This window comes from Phyllobates terribilis, unplaced genomic scaffold (genome assembly GCF_046119375.1).
Source record: "Phyllobates terribilis strain yellow unplaced genomic scaffold, ASM4611937v1 Scaffold_61__1_contigs__length_8056638, whole genome shotgun sequence".
In the NCBI taxonomy this organism is placed as follows: Eukaryota; Metazoa; Chordata; class Amphibia; order Anura; family Dendrobatidae; genus Phyllobates; species Phyllobates terribilis.
Genome location: NW_027362821.1, coordinates 2994387 through 3020302, shown reverse-complemented (window position 1 = coordinate 3020302; position 25916 = coordinate 2994387). Strand labels below are relative to the sequence as shown.

The 25916-nt window shown below is 45.3% G+C and overlaps 1 protein-coding gene and 1 pseudogene across 1 annotated transcript; both read right to left on the bottom strand.

Annotated features, from left to right (window-relative positions):
* Window positions 1-7239: 7239 nt before the first annotated feature.
* Window positions 7240-16129, bottom strand: LOC141192442 (uncharacterized; annotated as a pseudogene).
* Window positions 13765-15544, bottom strand: LOC141192459 (gastrula zinc finger protein XlCGF53.1-like). Its single transcript, XM_073661992.1, has 6 exons — window positions 15521-15544; window positions 15000-15179; window positions 14793-14916; window positions 14612-14709; window positions 14323-14413; window positions 13765-13784 (listed from the first exon to the last, which is right to left on the bottom strand). The coding sequence occupies exons 1-6, from the start codon at window positions 15542-15544 to the stop codon at window positions 13765-13767; spliced, it is 537 nt and encodes a 178-aa protein (XP_073518093.1).
* Window positions 16130-25916: the final 9787 nt, after the last annotated feature.

Below are 25916 nucleotides of genomic sequence, written 5' to 3'. Positions count from 1 at the left end.
TTGTAATGGCGAATCAGATTAGATGGAGCATACAAATCCATGCCATCCAGGAGTTGGATGTATAACAGATCAATTGCAATGGGATACGTCTGCATAGAGTCTGATGCAAAACTTTATCATGAGGCTATAGGTATTGCAAGCATTTCTATCTGTATCAATGAAAAACAGATTGTCATGGAAATATTGAAAATCTTTTCTTCTCCCCTGTCATAGATATTAAGAAGTCTCTCTCAGACTCCTCTTCCCTCCTCCCCTATAGTAATTGTCCACAGGAGAAGAGCTGACACTTTGGCCAGTGGCCTCTGTGCAAATCAACACACACATGAGAAGGGCCTTGCAAGCAAATGCTGGCCCAAAAGCTGCTACCAAACCCAATTAACACAGGCTTGTGATAGATTTACAGCTAACTGAGGAGGTTGTATTCCCAGTGCTTCAAAGGGAATGTAACAAAGGCCTGCAGACGGCCGAATCCAATATGGAATAATTAAAGTTCCATATGTCCGATAATAATGGGGCCTATATTTTGGGTGGCAGGGTCAGCTAAGGAACCATATGGATATTTTCATGTTGCTGTAAGCCCCTCCGGGGAGCTGTGGAGCAAAAGTAACAAAATAGCAGACGGCAGCTATACCGTCTGTGGTCTCTGGAGAAAGGTAAAATCAAAAACGGAAAATATGGTATCACTTTCAAGCTTCGACGATCAACCCAAGATAAGTTATCGCAAAAAACAGATATCTAATAAAAATATGAAGGCTGGAGACCAGCCCCCGTGATGTCATCACAGGGGGTGTGTGGGCAGGTCTCCCCTTAGGCATAAAAGAATCCACGGAGGATGGATCAGCACTTATGTTGGAAGTTACGTATTTTGTGTAGCACGGGTCACATTCGCTGAACGGGCATCGGAGTGCTTCCCTCAACCTATACTAAGTCGTACCTGCTAACTGTATAGAGTAAGTTGAGAATTGGAAGACAACAGTAATGTGTTGCCTGACAAAGGTTTTCTATAGAGTGTGGTGTCCACTTTATGAGATGTTACTATCCCTGTCAGGAAAATATCCAGAAATGGAGTGGAAATCAAAGGTTCGCTGACAGTGAATTTTAAATTTAAGGAATAGGAATTCAAATACAAAACAAATTGTGACACTAACTGGGGGTCACCTCTCCATACCAAAAGTACATCATCAACATATCTACCAAACCCAAAAATGTGCTCAAAAATGGATTATCATCAGAAAAAATGTAGATTTCTTCCCACCACGACATGTACAGAATAGCCAAAGATGGTGAGAATTTGGTGCCCATGGGGGCTCCAAGTACTTGTAAATAATATTTAGAATCAAACATAAAATTGTTGTGGGACAACAAATATTTTATGTTATAATGAACCTTTTTAAATTCACAGAATATCCACTATATTTATTTAAATGGTGTTGAACGGCAATGACGGCCAATGCGTGAGGGATGGAGGAATACAGGTTGACAACATTGCTGGTGACAAACCTATATTCTTCCTGCCACACGAACCTGTCAAAAACCCTCAGGACAGACGTAGTATCTTTCACATAGCCTGGTGTTTGAATAACCAGAGGATACAAATGTTCACCAGCCATTGGCTTAAATTCTCATTCAATAAACCCATACCCGAGATAATAGGGTGAAGGGTGGTGGGAGGGGAGATACCCTTGTGTGTTTTGGGGAGACCATAAAAAATGGGTAAAATGGGATAATCAGGTAACAGCCAGCGCTGAATTTTGTTATTAAACCCCGACAAATAAATGCCTTCCTCCAGAATAGTGGACAACATTGTTTTATACAAATTGGTAGGATTCATAGAGAGCACCGGAGCAGATTTCATATATCAACAGTTCTAATAGCACATACTCCGGGGCATCAAAACATTTTGTGTCCATAGAGAATAATGATCTCACACATTGTTCTTTCTTTGGTCTTGAAAAAGTTAATTATCCGGTAAGGGGTGGAAACAGACAGAAACACCTTAATATGCGTGAAGCCTTCTGGATCTGTCGTGTAAATACTAAATACCCTTCGGGTAATGAATTTCCGCAATGGCCTGTTTTACATCTATTGATGAAATCCATACTGGTTTATTCCCAGCAGACATCTATATGGTGACATTCCAGGTTTTCTGAATTTATTTTGTGTTTTTCCGGTTATTATTTGCCGGTCTACTTATTTGCCTTTCTGTATATTGCGCTATCATCGCTGATTCATCTTCGCAGAACGCACATAAATGATGCAAATATCTTAAAGATTTTGCAGCAATGACGGAGTATTTCCATTGCAATGTTCTGCAGCTTATTTATCCATTACTCATATATTTATTCTTATCAGTTTTTTTCGCAATATAATTCAATGATTTGTTTTTCGCTGATACAGATAGAAATTCCCGCTACATCCACAGCTTCACGATTCAGTTCTGCATCAGATATTTGTTTTTGTCAGTTTTATTATAATGTAATGACCTGTTTTTCGTTGATACAGATAGAAATGCTTGCTCCATCTATAGCCTCATGATCAGGTTTTCCATCAGACTCTATGCCAGGGGTCTCAAACACGCGGCCCGCGGGCCGCATGCGGCCCCTTAGGCTGCTTTATGCGGCCCGCAGGCACAGACCCCTTGATGATCCCGACCAGGTCCAGGAGGAGCCGCCGACAGCAGCGCTGCATTGCCGCACAGAGACTGTTTCCCAGCACTGCATTTCCAATGCCAGCCGCTGGCCAATCAGAGGCCAGCAGCTGATATCTGCGTGTCGGCGCAGCGAGTATGACGTCATTGCCATACGCAGCTATCAGCTGCTGGCCTCTGATTGGCCGGCGGCTGGCATTGGAAATGCAGTGCTGGGAGACAGTCTCTGTGCGGCAATGCAGCGCTGCTGTCGGCGGCTCCTCCTGGACCAGGTCGGGATCGTCAAGGGGTCTGACTCTGTGGTGCCTGCGGGCCACATCTGCAGGAAGGCCGCCGAGGGAACGGAGGACAGGTGAGAATCATCTTTTTTTTTTTCTATTTTATGTGTGTGAAGAACAGGGGGCACATAGCCACAAGAGGGGACCTGAATGGGGCACATAGCCACAAGATGGGGACCTGGATGGGGCACATAGCCACAGGATGGGGACCTGGATGGGGCACATAGCCACAAGATGGGGACCTGGATGGGGCACATAGCCACAAGATGGGGACCTGGATGGGACACATAGCCACAGGATGGGGACCTGGATGGGGCACATAGCCACAGGATGGGGACCTGCATGGGGCACATAACCACAGGATGGGGACCTGCATGGGGCACATAACCACAAGATGGAGACCTGGATGGGGCACATAGCCACAGGATGGGGACCTGGATGGGGCACATAGCCACAGGATGGGGACCTGGATGGGGCACATAGCCACAAGATGGGGACCTGGATGGGGCACATAGCCACAGGATGGGGACCTGGATGGGGCACATAGCCACAGGATGGGGACCTGGATGGGGCACATAGTCACAGGATGGGGACCTGGATGGGCCCATAGCCACAGGATGGGGACCTGGATGGGGCACATAGCCACAGGATGGGGACCTGGATGGGGCACATAGCCACAGGATGGGGACCTGGATGGGGCACATAGCCACAAGATGGGGACCTGGATGGGGCACATAGCCACAGGATGGGGACCTGGATGGGGCACATAGCCACAAGATGGGGACCTGGATGGGGCACATAGCCACAGGATGGGGACCTGGATGGGGCACATAGCCACAGGATGGGGACCTGGATGGGGCACATAGCCACAAGATGGGGACCTGGATGGGGCACATTACTACAAGATGTTTGCCATTATTACTATATGATGCTAATTGTAAGACAATATTACTGAATGTGGCCAATTGGGGGAAACAAAATTGTAAAAATCAAAAAAATAAAAATAAAGCATGAAAAAATATTGGGCACTAAAAATGCTGTTTTATATGTAAACTAAAGTAAACACAAAAAAGTGCACGTTTATTATCGCCACATCCATAACGACCCAAGCTATAAAAAAATAAACACGGAAAAAATGTTCAAAAGGTGTATACAAAAAAAAATGGTATCACTAAAAATGTCACATTGAACAAAGAATGCGGCCCCCCAAATTCAAATTTTTTCCATGTGCGGCCCATATACCCAGCCGAGTTTGAGACCCCTGCTCTATGCAGACGTCTCCCATTGCCATTGATCTGTTATACATTCAGTTCTTGGATATCATGGATTTGTACGCTCCATCTAATCTGATTCGCCATTACAATGCTCCACAGTAATCTGATTCGCCATTACAATGCTCCACAGTAATCTGATTCGCCATTACAATGCTCCACAGTAATCTGATTCGCCATTACAATGCTCCACAGTAATCTGATTCGCCATTACAATGCTCCACAGTAATCTCACCAGTGTTCTGTACTTGTTTTCGTCTGTATTACAATGATGCATCTATTTGCCTCCCGTTGATATGACAGATAATGCTTGGTATATCTGCGGCTCTATGATCCTTTGCCAGGATATTATACATTGCACCAGATCAGATGCGGGTGGATTTCCTTGTAAATCTGCTACTATATAATCAATTTTGATTTGCATATTTTTTTTCCCCTTTATATGTTCATTGTTATAGGTTTATAGTTTCTCCATATTGGTTATTGTGCATATTATTTTATATTATATTTTTACGTGTCAGATCGATAAGAACAATATTTCTATTCACAATTTAGACATTGATGCGTTTTCTCTGTTTATTGGACATTGTTATTGCGATGCTCTATACTGAATCTATCATCCATCTCATGTACAGTATACATGTTCCTGTCCCTCTATAATCAGTATATCCTCCCACCTTCCGGTGCTATAGTTGATGGCATTTGTGATGTTCGGACCCTGTGATCTCACACCTGCACACTTAATCTCGGTGTTGTGTTCCTATATGGGATAATCCCTGGCAACTAACACCGGTGGTCTTCACACAAATGTCCTGCAATAAACAGTTTATATACAGAGGGGGATACGGATATGCATGAATAAGAGGATGAGGTCTAATTCTATCTTATTTTTCACCATCATGGTGTTTTGCATTTCTGGCTTGTTGTGTGACGCTTGTAATGATCATCTTGTCTGTATTTGATCTCGTTGCCTTCAATGTGAACTGTGGCCGGGATTTTCTTCACACCTTTTGCATGTCTAATTGATCTCTCATTTCATGTCATGTGTCTCCATTGTGCTTGTATATATATGACTTCATTGTCCTTTTCTCATCTGCTATAACTATGGGCACAACCCTAGCGCCAGAAACACATAAGAATTTTACATTTTTTTTTTTTTTTTTAAATGATCCAATACATTTTTCTCATATTTTACCTGTTGGAGTGCTGATTTTCTCCTTTTCGTTTTCTTCATATGTCTGTGCTCACCAGCCGGACCGGCACCCTTCAGTGGACTATCTTCACCCTGCTTGGATTCAGCGTTGCAGCTCCCTAACCCTCCCTCCTGTTTCTTCACAATATTGTAACACGTATCCTAGGCCTCGATGTTCCCCATACAAACTTGCTCTTAGAATTGTTGAGACGGGAGGAAAAGGTCTGAGAAACGCAGACCGGAACGGTCTGAAATATATAAAGAAGATCTGGTAAAATGTCCATTTTGATCACACTAATACGACCACACCAGGACAAGGGTTTCAAGTTATAATTCATTTGATTTTGAACCATTTGTTCAAGGATGGGGGATATCATTTAAATGATACAGATCATCCAAGTTCCCCAGAATTTGTATACCCAGGTACTTAATTGTGTCTTTCTACCACTTAAAGGGAAAGTTAGAAATTAGTTATTGTGTCAGTTCAGGGTTAAAAGTTATGTTCATGGCTTCTGTTTTAGAGTAGTTGACTTTAAAATTGCTTTCATTGCCGAGCTATTCGAATTCCTTTATTATAGAGGGAAATGAGATCATTGGGTTTGAAACATAGAGCAACAAGTCATCTGCATGTAGAGCTAGTTTATAGTGATGTGAGTCTATAGTAACTCCACTAATATCTGGATTTGTGTGTAATGCTACCGCTAAATGTTCCATCACCAATGTGTATATGAGAGGTGATAAGGGACACCCTTGTCTCGTCCCCTTTTTAATAGAAAATGTGTCAGATAGAAGGCCGTTTACCCTATCGCTTTAGGATCAGTGTAGAAGGATAGAATTTTACATAACAAGAAAGAGTCCAACCTAATTTGTGGCAGGGTGCTCTTCAAGAAAGTCCAATGCACTGTGTCAAACGCTTTTTTAGCGTAGGCAGAAACAGGCACATTGGGAGCCCCTGTTTTTTTGCATGTGAAATTAATGTTTTATTTTTATTATCACGAGCTTCTCTGTCCTTAATGAAGCCAACCCGATCGTTGCTGACAATTGAGGGTAGATTGTGGGAGAGCCGTGTTGTAATTACTTTAGAGAATATTTTGACGTCTACATTATTTAATGATATTGGATGAATATTAGGGCAGGTATTTGGTCCTTTTCCAGGCTTTGATAAAACCGTTATTTGAGCCTTAAGTGATTGGGGGGCAAAAGGGGGAGTCTTCTGAGATATTATCGAACACTTTGGCTAAAAATGGTAATAACAGAGGTGCAAACATCTTATAAAATCTATTATTGAATCCATCTGGCCCAGGGCTCTTCCCGATAGGGAATGATTTATTGGCCTGTCCTATCTCTTGTTCAGTGAAAGCTTGGTCTAGTATCTCCTGCTCAGGGGTCTGTAAGGAAGGAACGGCAGTGTCCATAATATATTTGTCATTTTTAGTTTCAAGAATATTAGGTGGTATGTCGTGGTATTGTCCATGAATATTATATAGCGAACTATAAAAGCAACTAAATGCTTCCGCTATGTCAATGGGGTTCTGAATTTCTGGCCCGGGTGCCCCTTTTATTTTGGATACTTATGTCCTTTACACGTGTGGATGTAACCTCCTTGCCAATGAGCAACCACATTTATCTGTGAATTCGTACGAGTATCTTCACATGTGATCTTGGCATTTTGTATACGTTTGATCTAGTAAAGACCTTCGCTCCTTTCTTTTTTTTCAATCAGATCATTTTTATTTAACAAAACAAAGAAAGACCAACATTTGTTTTTTTTAAATAAACTTTGTGACAAAAAAAAATAAAGAGAAAAAACAGTAAACAATACGACAACCGGTTTACAATGGTATAAATCCCAATATCGCTCTATAGTACAATGGTTTGGAACAGTAATTTGCACATAAATATCTGAATACTTCATGACTGCTTATTTTTTTCCCTATTGAGACATCAAAAGAAAAAGAATATATCTAAGAAGGGACAATTGTGTGGACTGAGACAATTATTATTTGCTGACACCTTGGGTATAAGGATATAAATTCCTGGTTTACTATAAGGAAATGGACAAACGATCCAGTATAGTATTTGTGAAGGTTCTTTGAAGCAATACCTGGTGTATTTAACCATTGTTCCCATATTTGTATGGATTTCTTGAGAGCGTTCCTTTAATATAAGATCCACTTTCCAAGCATAGAGTGTTATTTTTCCTGGATTTTAGTTCTGTTATCGTTTGGGGAGAATTGTCTATCCAATGTAGTGCCAACAACTTTCTGGCTTGGAATAATATTCCTGAGCTAGCTATTGCCATATGGGAGTCTGGATCTACGTCCTCTCCCAGGAGTCCTAGGATACAGATTTTAGGTTCCAACTGAAGTTGTATCCCAAATACAGATAGTACAAGAGCGATCACACTCTTCCAGGGGGGTGAGGTGGCCACACATATCAGGATTGGGGGATGAGGGGAACCAAGCATACCAGGATTGGGGGATGAGGGGTACCATGCATACCAGGATTGGGGGATGAGGGGTACCATGTATACCAGGATGAGGAATGGGGTGCCATGCATACCAGGATGAGGGGTACCACACATACCAGGATTGGGGGGGTGAGGGGTGCCATACATACCAGTATAGGGATGAGGAGTGCCATGCATACAAGGATTAGTGGGTGAGGGGACCATGCATACCAGTATTGGGGGGTGTGGGGTGCCATGCATATCAGAATAGGGATGAGGGGTACCATACATACCGGATAGGGACCAAGGGTACCCTACATACCAGGATAGGAATGCGGGGTACCATGTAGACCAGGATAGGAATGCGGGGTACCATGAATACCAGGATAGGGATGAGGGGTACCATACATACCAGGATAGGAATGCGGGGTACCATGCATACCAGGATGAAGGGTACCATGCATACTAGAATAAGGATGAGGGGTACCATGCATACCAGTATAGGGATGAGGGGTGCCATGCATACCAGTATAGGGATGAGGGGTGCCATGCATACCAGGATAGGGGATGGGGTGCCATGCATACCAGGATAGGGATGAGGGCGCCATATATACCATGATTGGGGATGAGGCGTGCCATGCATACCAGGATGAGGGATTGGGTGCCATGCATACCAAGTTTCTGGGATGAGGAGGCCATACATAGCAGAATTGGGATGAGAGGTGCCATGTATACCAGGATGAGGGATGAGGTGTCATGCATACCAGGATAGGGATGAGGGGTACCATGCATACCAGGATAGGGATGAGGGGTACCATACATACGAGGATAGGAATGCGGGGTACCATTCATACCAGGATGAGGGGTACCATGCATAGCAGAATAGGAATGAGGGGTACCATGCATACCAGAATAGGGATGAGTGGTGCCATACGTACCAGGATAGGGGATGGGGTGCCATGCATACCAGGATAGGGATGAGGGAGCCATATATACCAGGATTGGGGATGAGGCGTGCATTGCATACCAGAATGAGGGATTGGGTGCCATGCATACCAGGTTTCTGGGATGAGGAGGCCATACATGCCAGATTTGGAATGAGGGGTGCCATGCATACCAGGATTGGGGATGAGGGGTGCCATGCATACCAGGATTGGGGATGAGGGGTGCCATGCATACCAGGATTGGGGATGAGGGGTGCCATGCATACCAGGATTGGGGATGAGGTGTGCCATGCATACCAGGATTGGGGATGAGGGGTGCCATGCATACCAGGATTGGGGATGAGGGGTGCCATGCATACCAGGATTGGGGATGAGGGGTGCCATGCATACCAGGATTGGGGATGAGGGGTGCCATGCATACCAGGATAGGATGGTGGGGACAGGATGGGGGCAGCAGAAATCCCAGGAGGGGGGCAGCACATACCAGCATGGGAGATCATATACCAATAAAAATGCTCGCCACCCGGGCGTAGAATGGGTTCAATAGCTAGTTACAATATACAGGAGCATGATCTGACCAAACAGCAGTTCCTACCTGAGATGTAGGTTGCCATGTAGGCAAGTGACAGCTAATTAAGAAAAGGACTATATGGCTATGCATAATATGTAGAGGAGAATAATAGGTATAATCCTTTACGTCTGGATGTAGTATCTTCCATACATCGACCGGTTGAGACCAAAGCACAATTAGCAAAGCTTTTGTTTGTGTTTTAGATTGGTGACTCCAGCTCAGGGACGCGTCTAAAGAAGGATCCAAGACAAAATTAAAGTCACCTCCAGTGATAAGGTCCTCCGCAAAATATTTTAGTTTGTTTAAGTAATGACGACTTGTCTTAATTTGGTCACTTACAGGCTGGAGCTGTCTGGCATCATGAGGGTTAAGACTGCTTCTTTTTCCATGCTGAGGTGAGGCAGTAATAGCTCCGGAGCAGGAAGATAAGACCTTCCATAAGAAACTCTGCACACCAGGCATGCTGACAGAGGTGGAGGACCTCAGATTAACCTCTGATCTCTTCTTTCTTTCCCATATCGAAAGTCATGTTTGAGGCTGTAAATTGCTTATAATTCCGCCAAGAACACGGTCTGAAGAGAGTACTCTCAGTGTGTGCATTCTCTTGGTGATATGTCCAGGCCATGTCCTTCCTGTTGATGTACAATACGTCTGAAGGTGGCGTTGATTGGCAGCAGGATTGTGTGATGTAACAGCCTTACAGAAACGCAAGTTGTGACACCAATGGAACGGCGCCAGAACAGGAAGTGCGTATGAGTGTTTTTATTTTAACAAGGCCAAACATGAGGAATGAGAAGGAGTTGTCCTAGTAGCGGACAACCCCTTTATGAAGATACAATATTCGGTTAAAAATGAAAAAGGCTTCTCCCCTGTATGACTTCTCTGAAGTTTGTTAAGAGTTGATTTCCGTGTAAAACTTTTCCCATATTAAGAACATGAAAATGGCTTCTCGTCTGTGTGAGTTCTCTGGTGACTAAGAAGTGATGATTTCTTCACAAAACATTTCCCACATTCTGAACAGCAAAAAGGCTTCTCCCCTGTGTGACTTCTCTGGTGATTAACCAAATCTGATTTCCGGCTAAAACATTTCCTACATTCTGAACAGCAAAAAGGCTTCTCCCCTGTGTGACTTCTCTGGTGATTAACCAAACTTGATTTCCGGCTAAAACATTTCACACATTCTGAACAGGAAAAAGGCTTCTCCCCTGTGTGAGTTCTCTGGTGCTCAACCAATTCCGTTTTCCGGGTAAAACATTTTCCACATTCTGAACAGGAATAAGGCTTCTCCCCTGTGTGAATTCTTTTGTGCGTAACAAAACCTGATTTCCAGCTAAAATATTTTCCACATTCTGAACAGAAAAAAGGCTTCTCCCCTGTGTGAGTTCTCTGGTGCTCAACCAATTCTGTTTTCCGGCTAAAACATTTTCCACATTCTGAACAGGAAAAAGGCTTCTCCTCTGTGTGAGTTCTCTGGTGCTTAACCAAATCTGATTTCCAGCTACAACATTTTCCACATTCTGAACAGGAAAAAGGTTTCTCCCCTGTGTGAGTTCTCTGGTGCTTAAACAAATCTGATTTATCTTTAAAACATTTCCCACATTCTGAACAGCAAAAAGGCTTCTCCCCTGTGTGAGTTCTCTGGTGATTAACCAAATCTGATTTCTGGTTAAAACATTTCTCACATTCTGAACAGGAAAAAGGCTTCTCCCCTGTGTGAGATCTCTTGTGCTTAACCAAACACGATTTCCGGCTAAAACACTTTCCACATTCTGAACAGGAAAAAGGCTTCTCCCCTGTGTGATTTCTCTTGTGCTTAACCAAACACGATTTCCGGCTAAAACACTTTCCACATTCTGAACAGGAAAAAGGCTTCTCCGCTGTGTGAGTTCTCTGATGTCTGATTAAACTTGATTTCTCTGTAAAACATTTTCCACTTTCTGAACATGAAAATGGCTTCTTTGTTTTAGGATCAATTTCTTTTTTATTGCTTATTTTGTGACTTTGATTTTCCTTAGTAGTCGATAATGAATCAGAAGACAGGACCTGTTTCAAATGATCAGATGACAGATCTTTGCTGTGAAGGGATGATTGTAAATCTGGAGAAATGTCATTCACTTCAATTGTATCTTGTGTGATCTCAAGATCATCTGATTTAAAAATTGAAGATGTCGGCTGTCCCTCTGATCTCCTGGTACAGTCATCTGCCAAAAATAAAACCAATTATTATTTATGAATAACATATCCTTAAAATTTATATTGTTGAATATTTCTACTTAAACTCTACGTAAAAATGTACTTTATGTAAAAGTATCATTATTTACCAAGAAAACATATCACAGAAAAATCAGCCTTACCAACACCAAATCAGATAACAAATGCATTAGCATTTTAGTGTTGGTTGGGTGTACTGGGGTGTCTGTCCATGTGGGGTGCACTTATATAGTGCTGGGCAGCCTTCCTACCCAGTATGGACATCATCAGTATCCTAAGCCAGACACTGTGCATCAAACCTACCTGTGTGACTGGCGTCCTATGCAAGCTTCATCTGTGTGCATCTTTAATACTAGGCAACCACCCCCTCCATGAATTGGTACGATTATTGGTGTTAGTAAGGCTGTATCTTTTTCTGTGATTTTTTTTAATTTTGCCCTATGTTAGCCGTCATTATTCACCAAGACAATGACAGTTCACAGTCTAATAGAAAACCTCATAGCATGAACCAGTAGAGCGTGGTGTTCATTCTGCCTCCCAAATATGGAATAAAAAGCCACAAAACAATGTTATGTAGGCAAAACTAATATCAATAAAAACTTCTACTCATCTCACAAAAAACAAGTCCCCACTCTTGTATTTGGCATTACTATAGTGAGAAGAACCCACTTAATTGATGGTGTGTGTCTCCTGGAGCACAATCTGGGCACTATGTGTTGGGTAATGAAATTATATATTTGTAATTTTCCATCATCCACCACGTGCTAATTTCCGGAAAGTGCCTGTGGAGTCAAAATAGTCACTATTCCTATAGATTAATTCACTGAGGGTTATAATTTCCAAAATGGAGTCACTATGGGGATTTCTACTGCTCTGGTTTTCTGCCATTTTGTCATATTAGGGCTTCTGCAAATGGTGTGTCCCATCTCCTCTGGGATCTGCTCCTGTGACGTCTGCTTCTCTCAGCAGGAGCCGCCTTATTCATCCTGCAGGTGGCGCTGGTGATGGAGGAGACATCAGAACCAGAAGCTCTGGGCGGCGCAGGCTCTGTCCAGCCACTAAGATTAGGGTTGCTGGGACCTGTAGTACCATCCAGTCTGGCAGTATGGGTGTGTGTGCTGTCCAGCTGGAGTAATCTGCTCCTTACTTCAGCCATTTAGAAAGCACTACACCCTACTAAAGCTGAAAGCATATTGCGGGAAGCTGCCAGATACAGACAGCCTTGTTCTCCTCGGGTTCAGTCCTCTGTGCTCAGCTCCCGGCTTGTGTATTTGATTCCTGTTGTGACCTCGGCCCGTTTACTGACTACTCTTGTGTGATTTTGTATTTTCTCTGACCTCCATGTTCTGACCCGGCTATCTGACTATTCTTCTTGCCATCTCACACCACAGAACATTAGGTAACACTGTGGCCCAAGCTTAGGGGGGTCTCTGTCTAAGTCCAAATCCATGTAGAGGGGGTAAAAGGATGATGAGCAAGGCAAACCCTGGGATCTGTAAAATGGAGTAGATAGTGCCAAGCCTGTTTGTGGTAGCCATCTTTTGAGCTGCCAGGTGACAACGAACAGTGTCCCCAATACATTGTGTCTGCACACTATCCCAGCAAAATCTGCATTCAAATAGCTAAATGTCGCTCCTTCCCTTCTTAACCTGCCATGTGCCCAGACAGTAGTGTACAACCGTATATAGGGTATTGTCAGATTCAAGAGAAGTTGGAATATTATTTTTAAGGTCCATTTGTTTCCTATTATCCTTTGTGAAGAATTCCAAAGTTATCACCACATAAAGTGACACACGTCAGATTTGAAAAATGGGTCCAGATAGGAACACAAAACAGGCTGGAGGAAGGGGTTAAATCAGAGTATTTTGGGCACTAACTACTATAGTCAAAACTGTGAGTATAGACCATAACACATCTACTGAAATGATCAAACTCAACAGTCTCCATCAGTAAGTAGTGAGTAACTAGTGGTGAAACCTCTCTGTGGTAATTGGAGTATGGGGCTCGGTGGCTCTTGGCAATCTAAACTATCATAAGGGACAATATTTTCTGTCAGATGAGTTTCAAGAAGAAATATTAGACGTTCAAAGAGAACTTTTTATAATAGTGCAGAGATGAGGTGTCTTAAATTTAGCTTAAAGATATATCATGGCACAGGTGTAATGTTTTTTTTGTTTAGTTTATCACAATCCTGTTTGAAGTTAGTCCGTTTTATAAGAAACTAAAAAGTCAGGATAAAGGGAAACTCTGCTGTTATTTTACAGAAATTCACACTTGGCCTCACTGCACATTTAATGTTGTAGATCATAAGTCTTAAGTTTGGCCAGAAAGACTGGACCTGGTCTTGTAGGGACCATATGAGCACATTCAGCAGCACAGAAGGGAGAGAAGGGAGATTCATCCAATAAGATATCAGGGTTCTAGGACGCCAATAGATCATTACCCTCCACTTTCTCTTACAGGCCCATCATAACATTTTTCTTCAAGTGATTGTCTGGCTTTGTGGTTTACAGATCTGGGAAGGTAATGTCTCCTAATCCCAGGGGGTAGGTGGATCCTCCAGATTGTAAGTTCTATGGAAAAGGGTTTTAAATGCCCAAAATCATTTGAACAGTTTTGTGTAGGAGAATGTTGTGGTCTAGAGGCAAAATGGTGATCATACGATTGTGGTATGGCCGGGCTACACCACCGATAAAGCAGCCACAGCCGGTGACTGAGAAGAATCTGTGACTTCTCCGCATTTAGTGGTCACTACTCACCTGGGTAGTCATATGTAGGAATCTCCTCTTTACACCGCTCATCACCCCTCACATATGCCTCTATAGTATTAATATTGGTCAGATCTTCACCCTGAAACAAATGTTGTAAAAGTCACAGACAGATGGAGAAGTCACATCTATGATCAGTTCTAATCCTGCCATCTCCACCGTCCTCATTACACAAGTATAAAACATATAATACTGGTGGATAAAACAAGACTGAACACAAGACCTTCACAGCCGTCTACACATCATAGGGGAGATCTCATTACACCTTCTCTCCATCTACCTGATGATCTTGAGGAACATTGGGGTCTTCTTGTTTACAGTCCTGTGGAAGAAGAGGATGGGGACATCTCTCTGGTGTTGTCCTCTTACTGGATAGATCTGGAGGAAGCACATACAGGGACTGAATTCATTCTTTACATACAGATAATTATAGGCCATGTGTATTTAGTCCTGTCTATTACCTGGTGATGTGAGGGGCTGGGGAACCTCCATCATGACGTCTTTGTACAAATCTTTGTGTCCTTCTAAATACTCCCACTCCTCCATGGAGAAATAGACAGTGACATCCTGACATCTTATAGGAACCTGACACATACAATGATACCGTCATCCCCCCGATCCCTTCATAGCGTTACTGTATAATGTCCCAGCATTCCCAGCAGTGTCACCTCTCCAGTCAGCAGCTCAATCATCTTGTAGGTGAGTTCTAGGATCTTCTGGTCATCGATGTCCTCATGTATCAGGGGGTGAGGTGGAGGCCCTGTGAATGGGCTCAGGGGTCTTTCCCATCCCTCAGACACATGGACCTGACAGCGCTCACTAGAGGTCTTCTTCACTAATATGTAATCCTGGTTATGGAAAGACATATAAATAAATCTCACTCCAGACATTTCCAGAGTCCTCACCTCTCCAGTTCTGTCCATCTGTTATTCCCATAGATAAGAATGATGTAATGAGACGTCATCAGAATCTCTCACCTCTCCAGTAAGACGGAAGAGGATTTCTAGGGTGAGGTGTAATATCCTCTCTGCCATCTTGTCTCTGTCCATATCCATCTTTGATGGGTCCATAAGGAAAATTCTCTTAAGTAGAAGATCTTCACTGAGAGGATTTGATATTGTAGAGACCTGAATGAGAAGATGATGAGCCGATGTAACATCATAAAAATCCTGTGTAATAATACAATTACTGGAGATAATAAGGGGAAACACATGAGGAGATTTACTATTTTACAGTTTTTAGTTTTCTTTACATCTAGTAATAAAACCTATATATTTTAGGCCACAGACAACAAGCAGTTTCTTCCTTGGAGTATGTAGCTGAACACGTTTCTCAAAGACTCATCTTCCATAAAGCAAATTCTCGTCTCATTTACCAACACTACAATCGGCATTAGTAATACTGCAGGAGATATTCATTACACGTGACATGAAAAATAACTACTTCATGATGAGGACAACATCTTCATCTTCTACTGCGGCTCTTGAAACATATTTAGCCAGAGTCCATCACTGACTACATCTCCACCGGCCGTCTATATGAATGTTTCCAGTCTTCCCTGGTCTGTAATCTTCTATTAAGTTAGATCTCATGTCTTAACAGAAAAAAGGCTTCTCCCCTGTGTGACTTCTCTGGTGATTAACAAGATTTGATTTCTGGTTAAAACATTTCCCACACTTGAAACAAAAAAATCTATTCTCTGCTGTGTGAATGCTTTGATGTTTAAGAAAAGACTTTGAGGGAAAAACTATTTCCATATTCTGAACATGAAAATGGCTTCTTTGCTTTAGGAGCAATTTGTTTTTTAATGCTTATTTTGTGACTTTGATTTTCCTTAGTAATCAGTAATGAATCAGAAGACAGGACCTGTTTCAAATGATCAGATGACAGATCTTTGCTGTGAAGGGATGATGGGATATCTTGAGTAATGGCATTCACTTCAATTGTATCCTGTGGGATCTCAAGATCATCTGATTTAAAAATTGAAGATGTCAGCTGTCCCTCTGATCTCCTGGTACAGTCATCTGCCAAGAAGAAAATCAATTATTACTTATGAATAATATATCCTTAAAATTTATATTGTTGAATATTTTTACTTAAACTCTCCGTAAAAATGTACTTTATGTAAAAAGGAGATTTTTGTGTTCTCACCGTAAAATCTCTTTCTCTTAGCCTCTAATTGGGGGACACAGGACCTTGGGACGTCCCAAAGCAGTCCCTGGGTGGGAAGCAATGGACGAATATTGTGTAGACGGACGCAGCCTGCAGAACACGTCTGCCCAGGCTCGCGTCTGCTGAGGACTGGGTAGTCCAGGTGGCGGCCATACACACTTGTTGTGCATAAGCCTGGTGTCGAATGGCCCAGGAGGCCCCTACCGCACGTGTGCCATAATACCTGCTGGAAGAGGAGAATTTTTGAGGCGGTAGGCCTCTTGTATGGTGGATTTGATCCACCTGGCAATGGTAGCTTTGGAAGCTGGCAGACCCTTGCTGCCGCCTTCCAGAAGAAGGAAAAGAGAATCAGACTTCCAGAAAGGCACAGTTCTAGACACATAGATACGCAATGCCCGGACAAGGTCAAGCGTATGCAGAGCCTTCTCCACTCTATGAAAAGGGACCGGACAGAAGGATGGCAGTGAAATTTCCTCATTGAGGTGGAAGTTGGACACAACCTTCAGGAGGAAGTATGGGACCGTACGGAGGACTACCTTGTCCTGGTGAAAAGCCAGGGAGGCCGTCTGCAGGAGAGTGCTGTCAGTTCAGACACCCTACGTAGCGAGGTGATTGCCACCAGGAAAACCACTTTCTGGGATAGAAGGCGGAGTGGGACTTCCCTAAGGGGTTCAAAGGGTGTTTCCTGCAATGCTGTCAGCACCAGGTTGAGGTCCCACGTTTCTAGTGGTCATCTGTAGGGGGGAACCAATCGGGAAACCCCCTGAAGAAATGTCCTTACTTGCGGCTTGTTAGCGATGCACCTCTGAAAAAGCACTGAGAGAGCTGACACCGGGCTCTTAAGGGAGGCCAGGGACAGTCTGGCCTCCAGACCCGATTGGAGAAACCCAAGTACCCTGGGGAGGGAATAAGGGAATGGGATCTGGCCACGAGAGATTGCACCAGGTAAAGAAGGCTTTCTAGGTACAGTAATAAATCTTAGCAGAGGTTGGCTTAAGTGCCCTGAACATGGTTCCAATGACGTCCGGCGGGAACCCTGACTGGGTTAGAACCCAGGTCTCAATGGCCACGCTGTCAAATTGAGGGCCCCTGAGTTCTGGTGGTAGAATGGGCCTTGTGACAGAAGATCGGGGTGGTCGAGGAGACGCCAGGGGATGTCTGCTGTGAGCTGTACGATGTCGGTGTACCATGTACGTCTGGACCAGTCCGGTGTAATTAGGATGGTAGGAACTCCCTTTTGCTTGATCTTCCTCACCACTCTGGATATCAGGGGAAGAGGTGGAAAAATGTACAGGAACTGGAACTGGGTCCAGTCCTGAACCAGGGCGTCCGCTCCTAGCGCCTGCGGGTCGTGTGTTCTGGCCATGAAGTTGGAGACCTTGGCATTGAAGTAGGATTCCATTAGGTCCACGTCCGGAGTCCCCCAGCGATGGCAGATCTGTCAAAAAACTTTGGGATGGAGAGACCACTCTCCCGAGTCCATTCCTTACCGGCTGAGGAAGTCTGCTTCCCAGTTGTCCACACCCGGAATGTGGCCCGCAGAGAGAACCGAACCTGTGTCTTCCGCCCAGTGGAGAATATGTGTCACTTCTCGCATTGCCTGGGCACTGCGGGTCCCCCCTTGGTGATTCACATATGCCATTGTCCGACTGTACTCTGATGTGAGAGGCTGCCAGTAAGTGATTGAAGGCTCTCAATGCCAGGAGGATGGCACGAATTTCCAAGATGTTGATGGGCATGGTCGCTTCCGCTGGGGACCACTTGCCCTGTGCTCTGTGGTGTAGGTGTACCCCAACCAGTCAGGCTCGCGTCGGTGGTCAGAACCTTCCATTGACCAGTGAGAAAAGATTTCCCCTTTGTTAGTGAGGTTGGGTTGAGCCACCAGTGGAGGGACCTCCTAGTTGACGACGGGTTCCTCTCCCATGACTTGAGGATGGCTAGTTGGAGAGGCCTGAGGTGAAGCTGGGCAAATGGGACCGCTTCTATTGCCGCCACCATCCTGCCAAGGACTCTCATGGCAAACCGGAGAGATCAAGGGGGTTTGCTGAGGAGGGTGCGAACTCCTAGACGGAGAGGCAGTGCCTTGTCCTTGGGAAGGAGCGCTAGACCCCTGAAAATGTTGAATAGCATTCCCAGGAAGGTCAGAGACTGACTCGGGGTTGGTGATGACTTTTGTAGGTTGACTAACCAGCCCAGGCGACTCAGAGTGTCGATTGTGATTGAAACGCTGAGCTCGCAGTCCTTGAAGGTGGGAGCCTTGATAAGGAGATCGTCCAGGTATGGAACGACTACTATGCCTCTGGAGTGCAGGCCATCCATGGTGGCTGCCATGACTTTGGTAAACACTCTGGGAGCCGTGGCGAGTCTGAATGGGAGAGCCACGAACTGGTAGTGGTCCTGGTTGATTGCAAACCTGAGAAATCTCTGATGGGCGGGAGCAATTGGTATATGCAGGTATGCGTCTTGTATGTCTATGGAGGCGAGAAATTCTCCCTTTTCCATGGACGCAATGATGGACCAAAGGGACTTCATGCGGAAGTCATGTACCCGTACATATTTGTTGAGCTGCTTTAGGTCCAGTATGGGCCGTACGCTGCCTCCTTTATTGGGGACTACGAATAAATTGAAGTAGAACCCTCGGAAGCGCTCGGCCGAGGGGACCGGTACTATGACTAATGCTTGAAGACCGCTTGGCGGAAGGCACGAGCCTTGTGTGGCGGTTTTGGGGGAACAGAAATAAAGAGTCTGTTTGGTGGGTTGGAAGTGAACTCTATCTTGTATCCCGAAGACACTAGTTCCCTGACCCACCTGTCTACTGTAATAGGCAGCCATACTTGATGAAAGAGCAAAAGTCAGCCACCTACAGGTGGGGTGTCTTCCGGAGTCCGTGAGTCATGATGAGGCGAAGGTCTGAGGTTTTCCTCCTTTGGACTTTGACTGGCCTGCTTTTGACTGGCAGGTCTTGTCCGACTTTTGCGTCGGCCACGAGTTGTCCCTGCGTGGGAGGTGGTTGCTATTTTGTGCTGGCCGTGAGGTGGACCAGCCTGAAGAGTTCCGAAAGGATCGGAATCGAGTTTGGTTATGCTTATTGTAAGTGCGTTTGGGTTTCAGTTGGGGGAGGAGAGGTACTCTTACCCCCGGTGGCGTTGGATATCATCGTGTCCAACTGTTCACCAAAAAGTTGACCACTGCGGTACGGGAGGTGCGTAAGGGACTTCTTTGAGGCTGCGTCTGCTTTCCATTCCCGCAGCCAGAGGATACGCCGAATCGTGATGGCGTTTGATGCTATCCCTGCTGCACCCCTTGCATAATCCAGAGCTGCATGAAGCATGTAATCTGCTACAACTGCTATTTGAACCGCTTGGTCCGACAGCTCAGGAGCAGATACTTGGAGGCTAGCTTGTAAATTTTGGGCCCAAGCCAGGATGGCCTTGGCAACCCAAACTGAAGCGAACGCGGGAGCCAGGGAGGCCCCTGCGGCCTCGAAAATTGAACGAGCCATGCTTTCTACCTGCCGGTCTGCTGCGCCCCTGAGGATTGAGCTATCTGGCAGTGAAAGGAGTGACTGTGCTGCTAGCCTAGAGACTGGGGGATCCACTTTGGGTGGATCTGTCCATTCCTTGGTGGTCTGCTGTGGGAAGGGGTACAGCGCTTCCAGATATTTGCGATTGGTAAACTTCTTCTCAGGCTGTGAGAACTGCTTTTTAAGGATCGACTTAAACTCTGGGTGGTCAAAGAAGACCTTAGGCGGCTTCAGAACTCCTTCTTGTGTTGTGGTGCCTCCGGGGGCGGATCAGAAATGTCCAGCACCTGATGGATGGACGAGTTTACCTCCTCAACTAGTGCTGTATTGCTAGGGGGAATTGGGATCAGGGACCCTTCAGTTTCGTTGTCTGAGCCGGAATCACAGATGCCTTCCGAATCCTGTGTATCGCTAAGGCGTCTCCTGGTGGGTGAAGGCCTTCTCTGTTCAGGGATCGCTGCGAAGAACTGTATTGTTTGTCCCTGGGAGGGGACGGTCTAGATGATATGGAACTAAGGTATGTCTCCCTAGAAGGGGATGACCGTGTGCTATGGGATGACGCAGATGAACGTGACCTGTGGGTCTGCTTGCATACTGACCTAGACGTGGATGTGCCCGGGTCGACATGTCCCTGAGTCGAGCTTTCCCTTTGCTGGGTAGCATTCATAGCCGAGGCATGACTCTGCAGAGCCTGAAGCAATGAGGAAGTTAGGTTATCTATAGACTGTGTCATAGATTGCGACATCTGAGTGACCCATTCCGGCGTGGCATTAGACACCGAAGCATTGGCAGGGGCTTCTTGGGGCTCTGGCACAGTAGTCTGGATGCAGTCCTGGCAGTGCGGATACATGCTGCCGCTGGGGAGAGTATTGCTGCAAGCTGTACAGAGTGCATAATAGCAGTCCTGCCTGGTTCTCTTGGACCTTGAGCCCGGCATAGTGCACTGGGGTGGCTATGCAGAGGGCCCTACAGGGGAGGCTATGCAGAGGAGCCTATAAGGAATAATGGACTCACAGCCGAGGAAGAACTCCAGCTGTGATCTTATCCCACCAGTGTGCCCCTAGGTCCAGCGCCGAAGATCCGCAGTCCTGTGCCCCGCAGAGACTGGCTGTGTCCCTTATTCTGCAGCAGATAATGGCCGCCGGAGTAAAGTTAAGAAAGAAGGGGGGCGGAGAGCTGAAAGGGCGGCAGAACTGTATAAAATCGCGCCCTTTCAGTCTCGATCCGCCACCTCTATGACACTGTAAAGTGTAATATTTGTCATCCGGGGGGCAGGCCGGGGAGAGGAGGTGGCGGCTTCGGCCTAAATTAGGTGCCTGATGCCAAAAGGGACTCCAGGCCGGCGCGGAAGTGCGGGAGGGGGCCGAATCTGAACCGGACCTTCCCGGATTTAAAGGCAGGGTAGCGGTGGGGTAGAAGCGAAAGGGGGGGGGGCCCTGTGAACCTGTGAAGAGTCCCCCTGAGGCACCATAGAAATGGTGCTGCCGCAGAAACAGGGCACAAGAGGGCCCGTGCCTCTGTTGTATCATGCCCGCCTGCGCTCCCCCGGTCCTGACAGGAGCCTGCAGCAGGGCTGGGGTCCTTGGTGCTTGTACAGGCCCTACCTGAGGCGTTTCAACCTAATACCCCCAGGGGGGGATTAGGGAGGTTGGCTGTCACCATCAGGGGGCTACAGTGCTACAAGTAGTATTCAACCCCCTGCAGATTTAGCTGGTTTGATAAGATGCAAATAAGTTAGAGCCTTCAAACGGCAAACGAGAGTAGGATTTATGAACAGAAGCATAAATCTTACAAACCAAAAAGTTATGTTGCTCAGTTGAATTTTATTAAATTTTAAACATAAAAGTGTGGGTCAATTATTATACAACCCCTATGTTTAATATTTTGTGGAATAACCCTTGTTTGCAATTACAGCTAATAATCGTCTTTTATAAGACCTGATCAGGCCGGCACAGGTCTGTGGAGTTATCTTGGCCCACTTCTCCATGCAGATCTTCTCCAAGTTATCTAGGTTCTTTGGGTGTCTCATGTGGACTTTATTCTTGAGCTCTTTCCACAAGTTTTCAATTGGGTTAAGGTCAGGAGACTGACTAGGCCACTCCAACACCTTGACTTTTTCCCTCTTGAACCAGGCCTTGGTTTTCTTGGCTGTGTGCTTTGGGTCGTTGTCTTGTTGGAAGATGAAATTATGACCCATCTTAAGATTCTTGATGGAGGAGCGGAGGTTCTTGGCCAAAATCTCCAGGTAGGCCGTGCTATCCATCTTCTCATGGATGCGGACCAGATGGCCAGGCCCCTTGGCTGAGAAACAGCCCCACAGCATGATGCTGCCACCACCATGCTTGACTGTAGGGATGGTATTCTTGGGGTCGTATGCAGTGCCATCCAGTCTCCAAACGTCACGTGTGTGGTTGGCACCAAAGATCTCGATCTTGGTCTCATCAGACCATAGAACCTTGAACCAGTCTGTCTCAGAGTCCTCCAAGTGATCATGAGCAAACTGTAGACGAGCCTTGACATGACGCTTTGAAAGTAAAGGTACCTTACGGGCTCGTCTGGAACGGAGACCATTGCGGTGGAGTACGTTACTTATGGTATTGACTGAAACCAATGTCCCCACTGCCATGAGATCTTCCCGGAGCTCCTTTCTTGTTGTCCTTGGGTTAGCCTTGACTCTTCGGACAAGCCTGGCCTCGGCACGGGAGGACACTTTCAAAGGCTGTCCAGGCCGTGGAAGGCTAACAGTAGTTCCGTAAGCCTTCCACTTACGGATGATGCTCCCAACAGTGGAGACAGGTAGGCCCAACTCCTTGGAAAGGGTTTTGTACCCCTTGCCAGCCTTGTGACCCTCCACGATCTTGTCTCTGATGGCCTTGGAATGCTCCTTTGTCTTTCCCATGTTGACCATGTCTGAGTGCTGTTCACAAGTTTGGGGAGGGTCTTAAATAGTCAGAAAAGGCTGGCAAAAGAGATCTTTAATCCACACATGTGAAGCTCATTATTCTTGGTGCCTGAACTACTTCTTAATACTTTAGGGGGACCAAACAGAATTCTTGTGGTTTGAGGGGTTGAATAATAAATGACACTCTGAATTAACTTTTAACGTTTTAAAAAAAAAAACCAACAAAAAAAAAACAACAATATTTGCTGCAGTGCATTTCCCACTTCCAGGCTGATCTACAGTACAAATGTCACAATGCCAAGTTAATTCCGCATGTGTCAACCAGCTAAATCTGCAGGGGGTTGAATACTACTTGTAGGCACTGTATATCCTCGCCTCGACCTCAACCCAGAAACCGAAAGGAACTGGGGAAGGAGGGGGGGTCTCGACTTCGAACCAGCACACGAGGGGCTGGGGAAGGAGCGACATGGGGAATAGCCATCTCGACTTCAACTGTGCACCCTGTAACAAGGGGCCGAGGAAGGAGCCATGCCGGGAGTCTCGCACTAGACCCACTTTTCTTCATCTGTAATCCCATCAGTGAAAACGGAGTAAAGGTTTTAGGTGTGCCTCCTATGCGACACTAAGCAAAAACTGGAGAAGACTGATGCCGTTCAGGGGTGTATACTGCAGAGGAAGAGCCACGGTTAATCTTTTCAAGATTATGCATAGTGTCGCCTCCTAGTGGACAGCAGCATAACACCTAAGATTCTGTGTCCCCCAATGAGGCGACAGAGTAAGTATCATTATTTACCAAGAAAAGATATCACAGAAAAAAATCAGCCTTACCAACACCAAATCAGATAACAAATGCATTAGCATTTTAGTGTTGGTTGGGTGTACTGGGGTGTATGTCCATGTGGGGTGCACTTATATAGTGCTGGGCAGCCCTCCTGATCTAATAGTATGGGCATAAGCACTATCCTAAGCCAGACACTGTGCATCACACCTACCTGTGTGACTGGTGTCCTATGCAAGCTTCATCTGTGTGCATCTTTAATACTAGGCATGAATTGGTAGGTTTGTGAGTGATTGCTCCATAAGTATTTTGCACCTGCGCTGCCCCCCCCCCTTTATCATGGGGGTCTGTGGCATCCTGCTAGTGCATTTGTTATATGATTTGGTGTTGGTAAGGCTGTATCTTTTTCTGTGATTTTTTTTAATTTTGCCCTATGTTAGCCGTCATTATTCACCAAGACAATAACAGTTCACAGTCTAATAGAAAACCTCATAGGATGGAGCAGTGGATAGTAGTGTTCAACTGTTTGTTAATTCTGCCTCCCAAATATGGAATAAAAAGCCACCAAACAATGTTATGTAGGCAAAAATAATATCAATAAAAACTTCTACTCATCTCACAAAAAACAAGTCCCCACTCAGGTCCATCATCTGTCAATGGAAAACCAGAGGTTGCCACATTATTAGTGGCTCAAAGGCTTTTGAAAAGCAACATGGCTTCCATAAACCAATCCAGCAATATCCGCTCTCCCAAAGTCAAATCTCCCCCTCGCTTCTGAGCCTTGCAGTGCGCCCAAACCACACTCAGCATCCATGTATTTGACATTACTATAATGAGAAGAACCCACTTGATGTTGTGTGTCTCCTGGAGCACAATCTGGGCACTATGTGTCGGGTAATTAAATTATATATTTGTCATTTTCACCCTCCAACATCCACTGCGTCCTAATTTCCAGAAAGTGACTGTGGAGTCAAAATAGTCACTACTCCTATAGATTATTTCACTGAGGGTTATAATTTCCAAAATGGAGTCACTTCATGGGGATTTCTACTGCTCTGGTTTTCTGACATTTTGTCATATTAGGGCTTCTGTAAATGGTGGGTCCCATCTCCTCTGGGATCTGCTCCTGCGACGTCTGCTTCTGTCACCAGGAGCCGCCTTATTCATCCTGCAGGCGGCGCTGGTGATGGAGGAGACATCAGAACCAGACGCTCTGGGCGGCGCAGGCTCTGTCCAGCCACTAAGATTAGAGTGCCTGGGACCAGTAGTACTATCCAGTCTGGCAGTATGGGTGTGTATGCTGTCCAGCTGGAGTAATCTGCTCCCTGCTTCAGCCACCTAGAAAGCACCACACCCTACTAAAGCTGGAAGCACATTGCTGGAAGCTGCCAGATACAGCCTTGTTCTCCTCTAGTTCAGTCCTCTGTGCTCAGCTAACGGCTTTTCTCTGACCTCCATGTTCTGACCCGGCTATCTGACTATTCTTCTTGCCATCTCACACCACAGAACATTAGGTAACACTGTGGCCCAAGCTTAGGGGGTCTCTGTCTAAGTCCAAATACATGTAGAGGGGTTAAAGGATGATGAGCAAGGCAAACCCTGGGATCTGGGAAATGGAGTAGATAGCGCCAAGCCTGTTTGTGGTAGCCATCTTTTGAGCTGCCAGGTGACAACGAACAGTGTCCCCAATACATTGTGTCTGCACACTATCCCAGCAAAATCTGCATTCAAATAGCTAAATGTCGCTCCTTCCCTTCTTAACCTGCCATGTGCCCAGATAGTAGGATACAACCGTATATGGGGTACTGTCGGATTCAAGAAAAGGTGGAAAATAATTTGTAAGGTCCATTTGTTTCCCATTATCCTTCGTGAAGAATTCCAAAGTTATCACCACATAAAGTGACACATGTCAGATTTAAAAAAATGAGACCTGATAGGAACACAAAACTGTCTGCGGGAAGGGGTTAAATCAGAGTATTTTGGGAACTAACCACTGTAGTCAAAAACTGTGACTATAGACAATAACACATCTACTGAAATAACCAATCTCAAGAGTCTCCATCAGTAATAAACGAGTAACTAGTGGTGAAACCTCTCTGGGGTAATTGGAGTATGGGGCTCGGTGGCTCTTGGGAATCTAAACTATCATAAGGGCCAATATTTTCTGTCAGATGAGTTTCAAGAAGAAATATTAGATGTTCAAAGAGAAC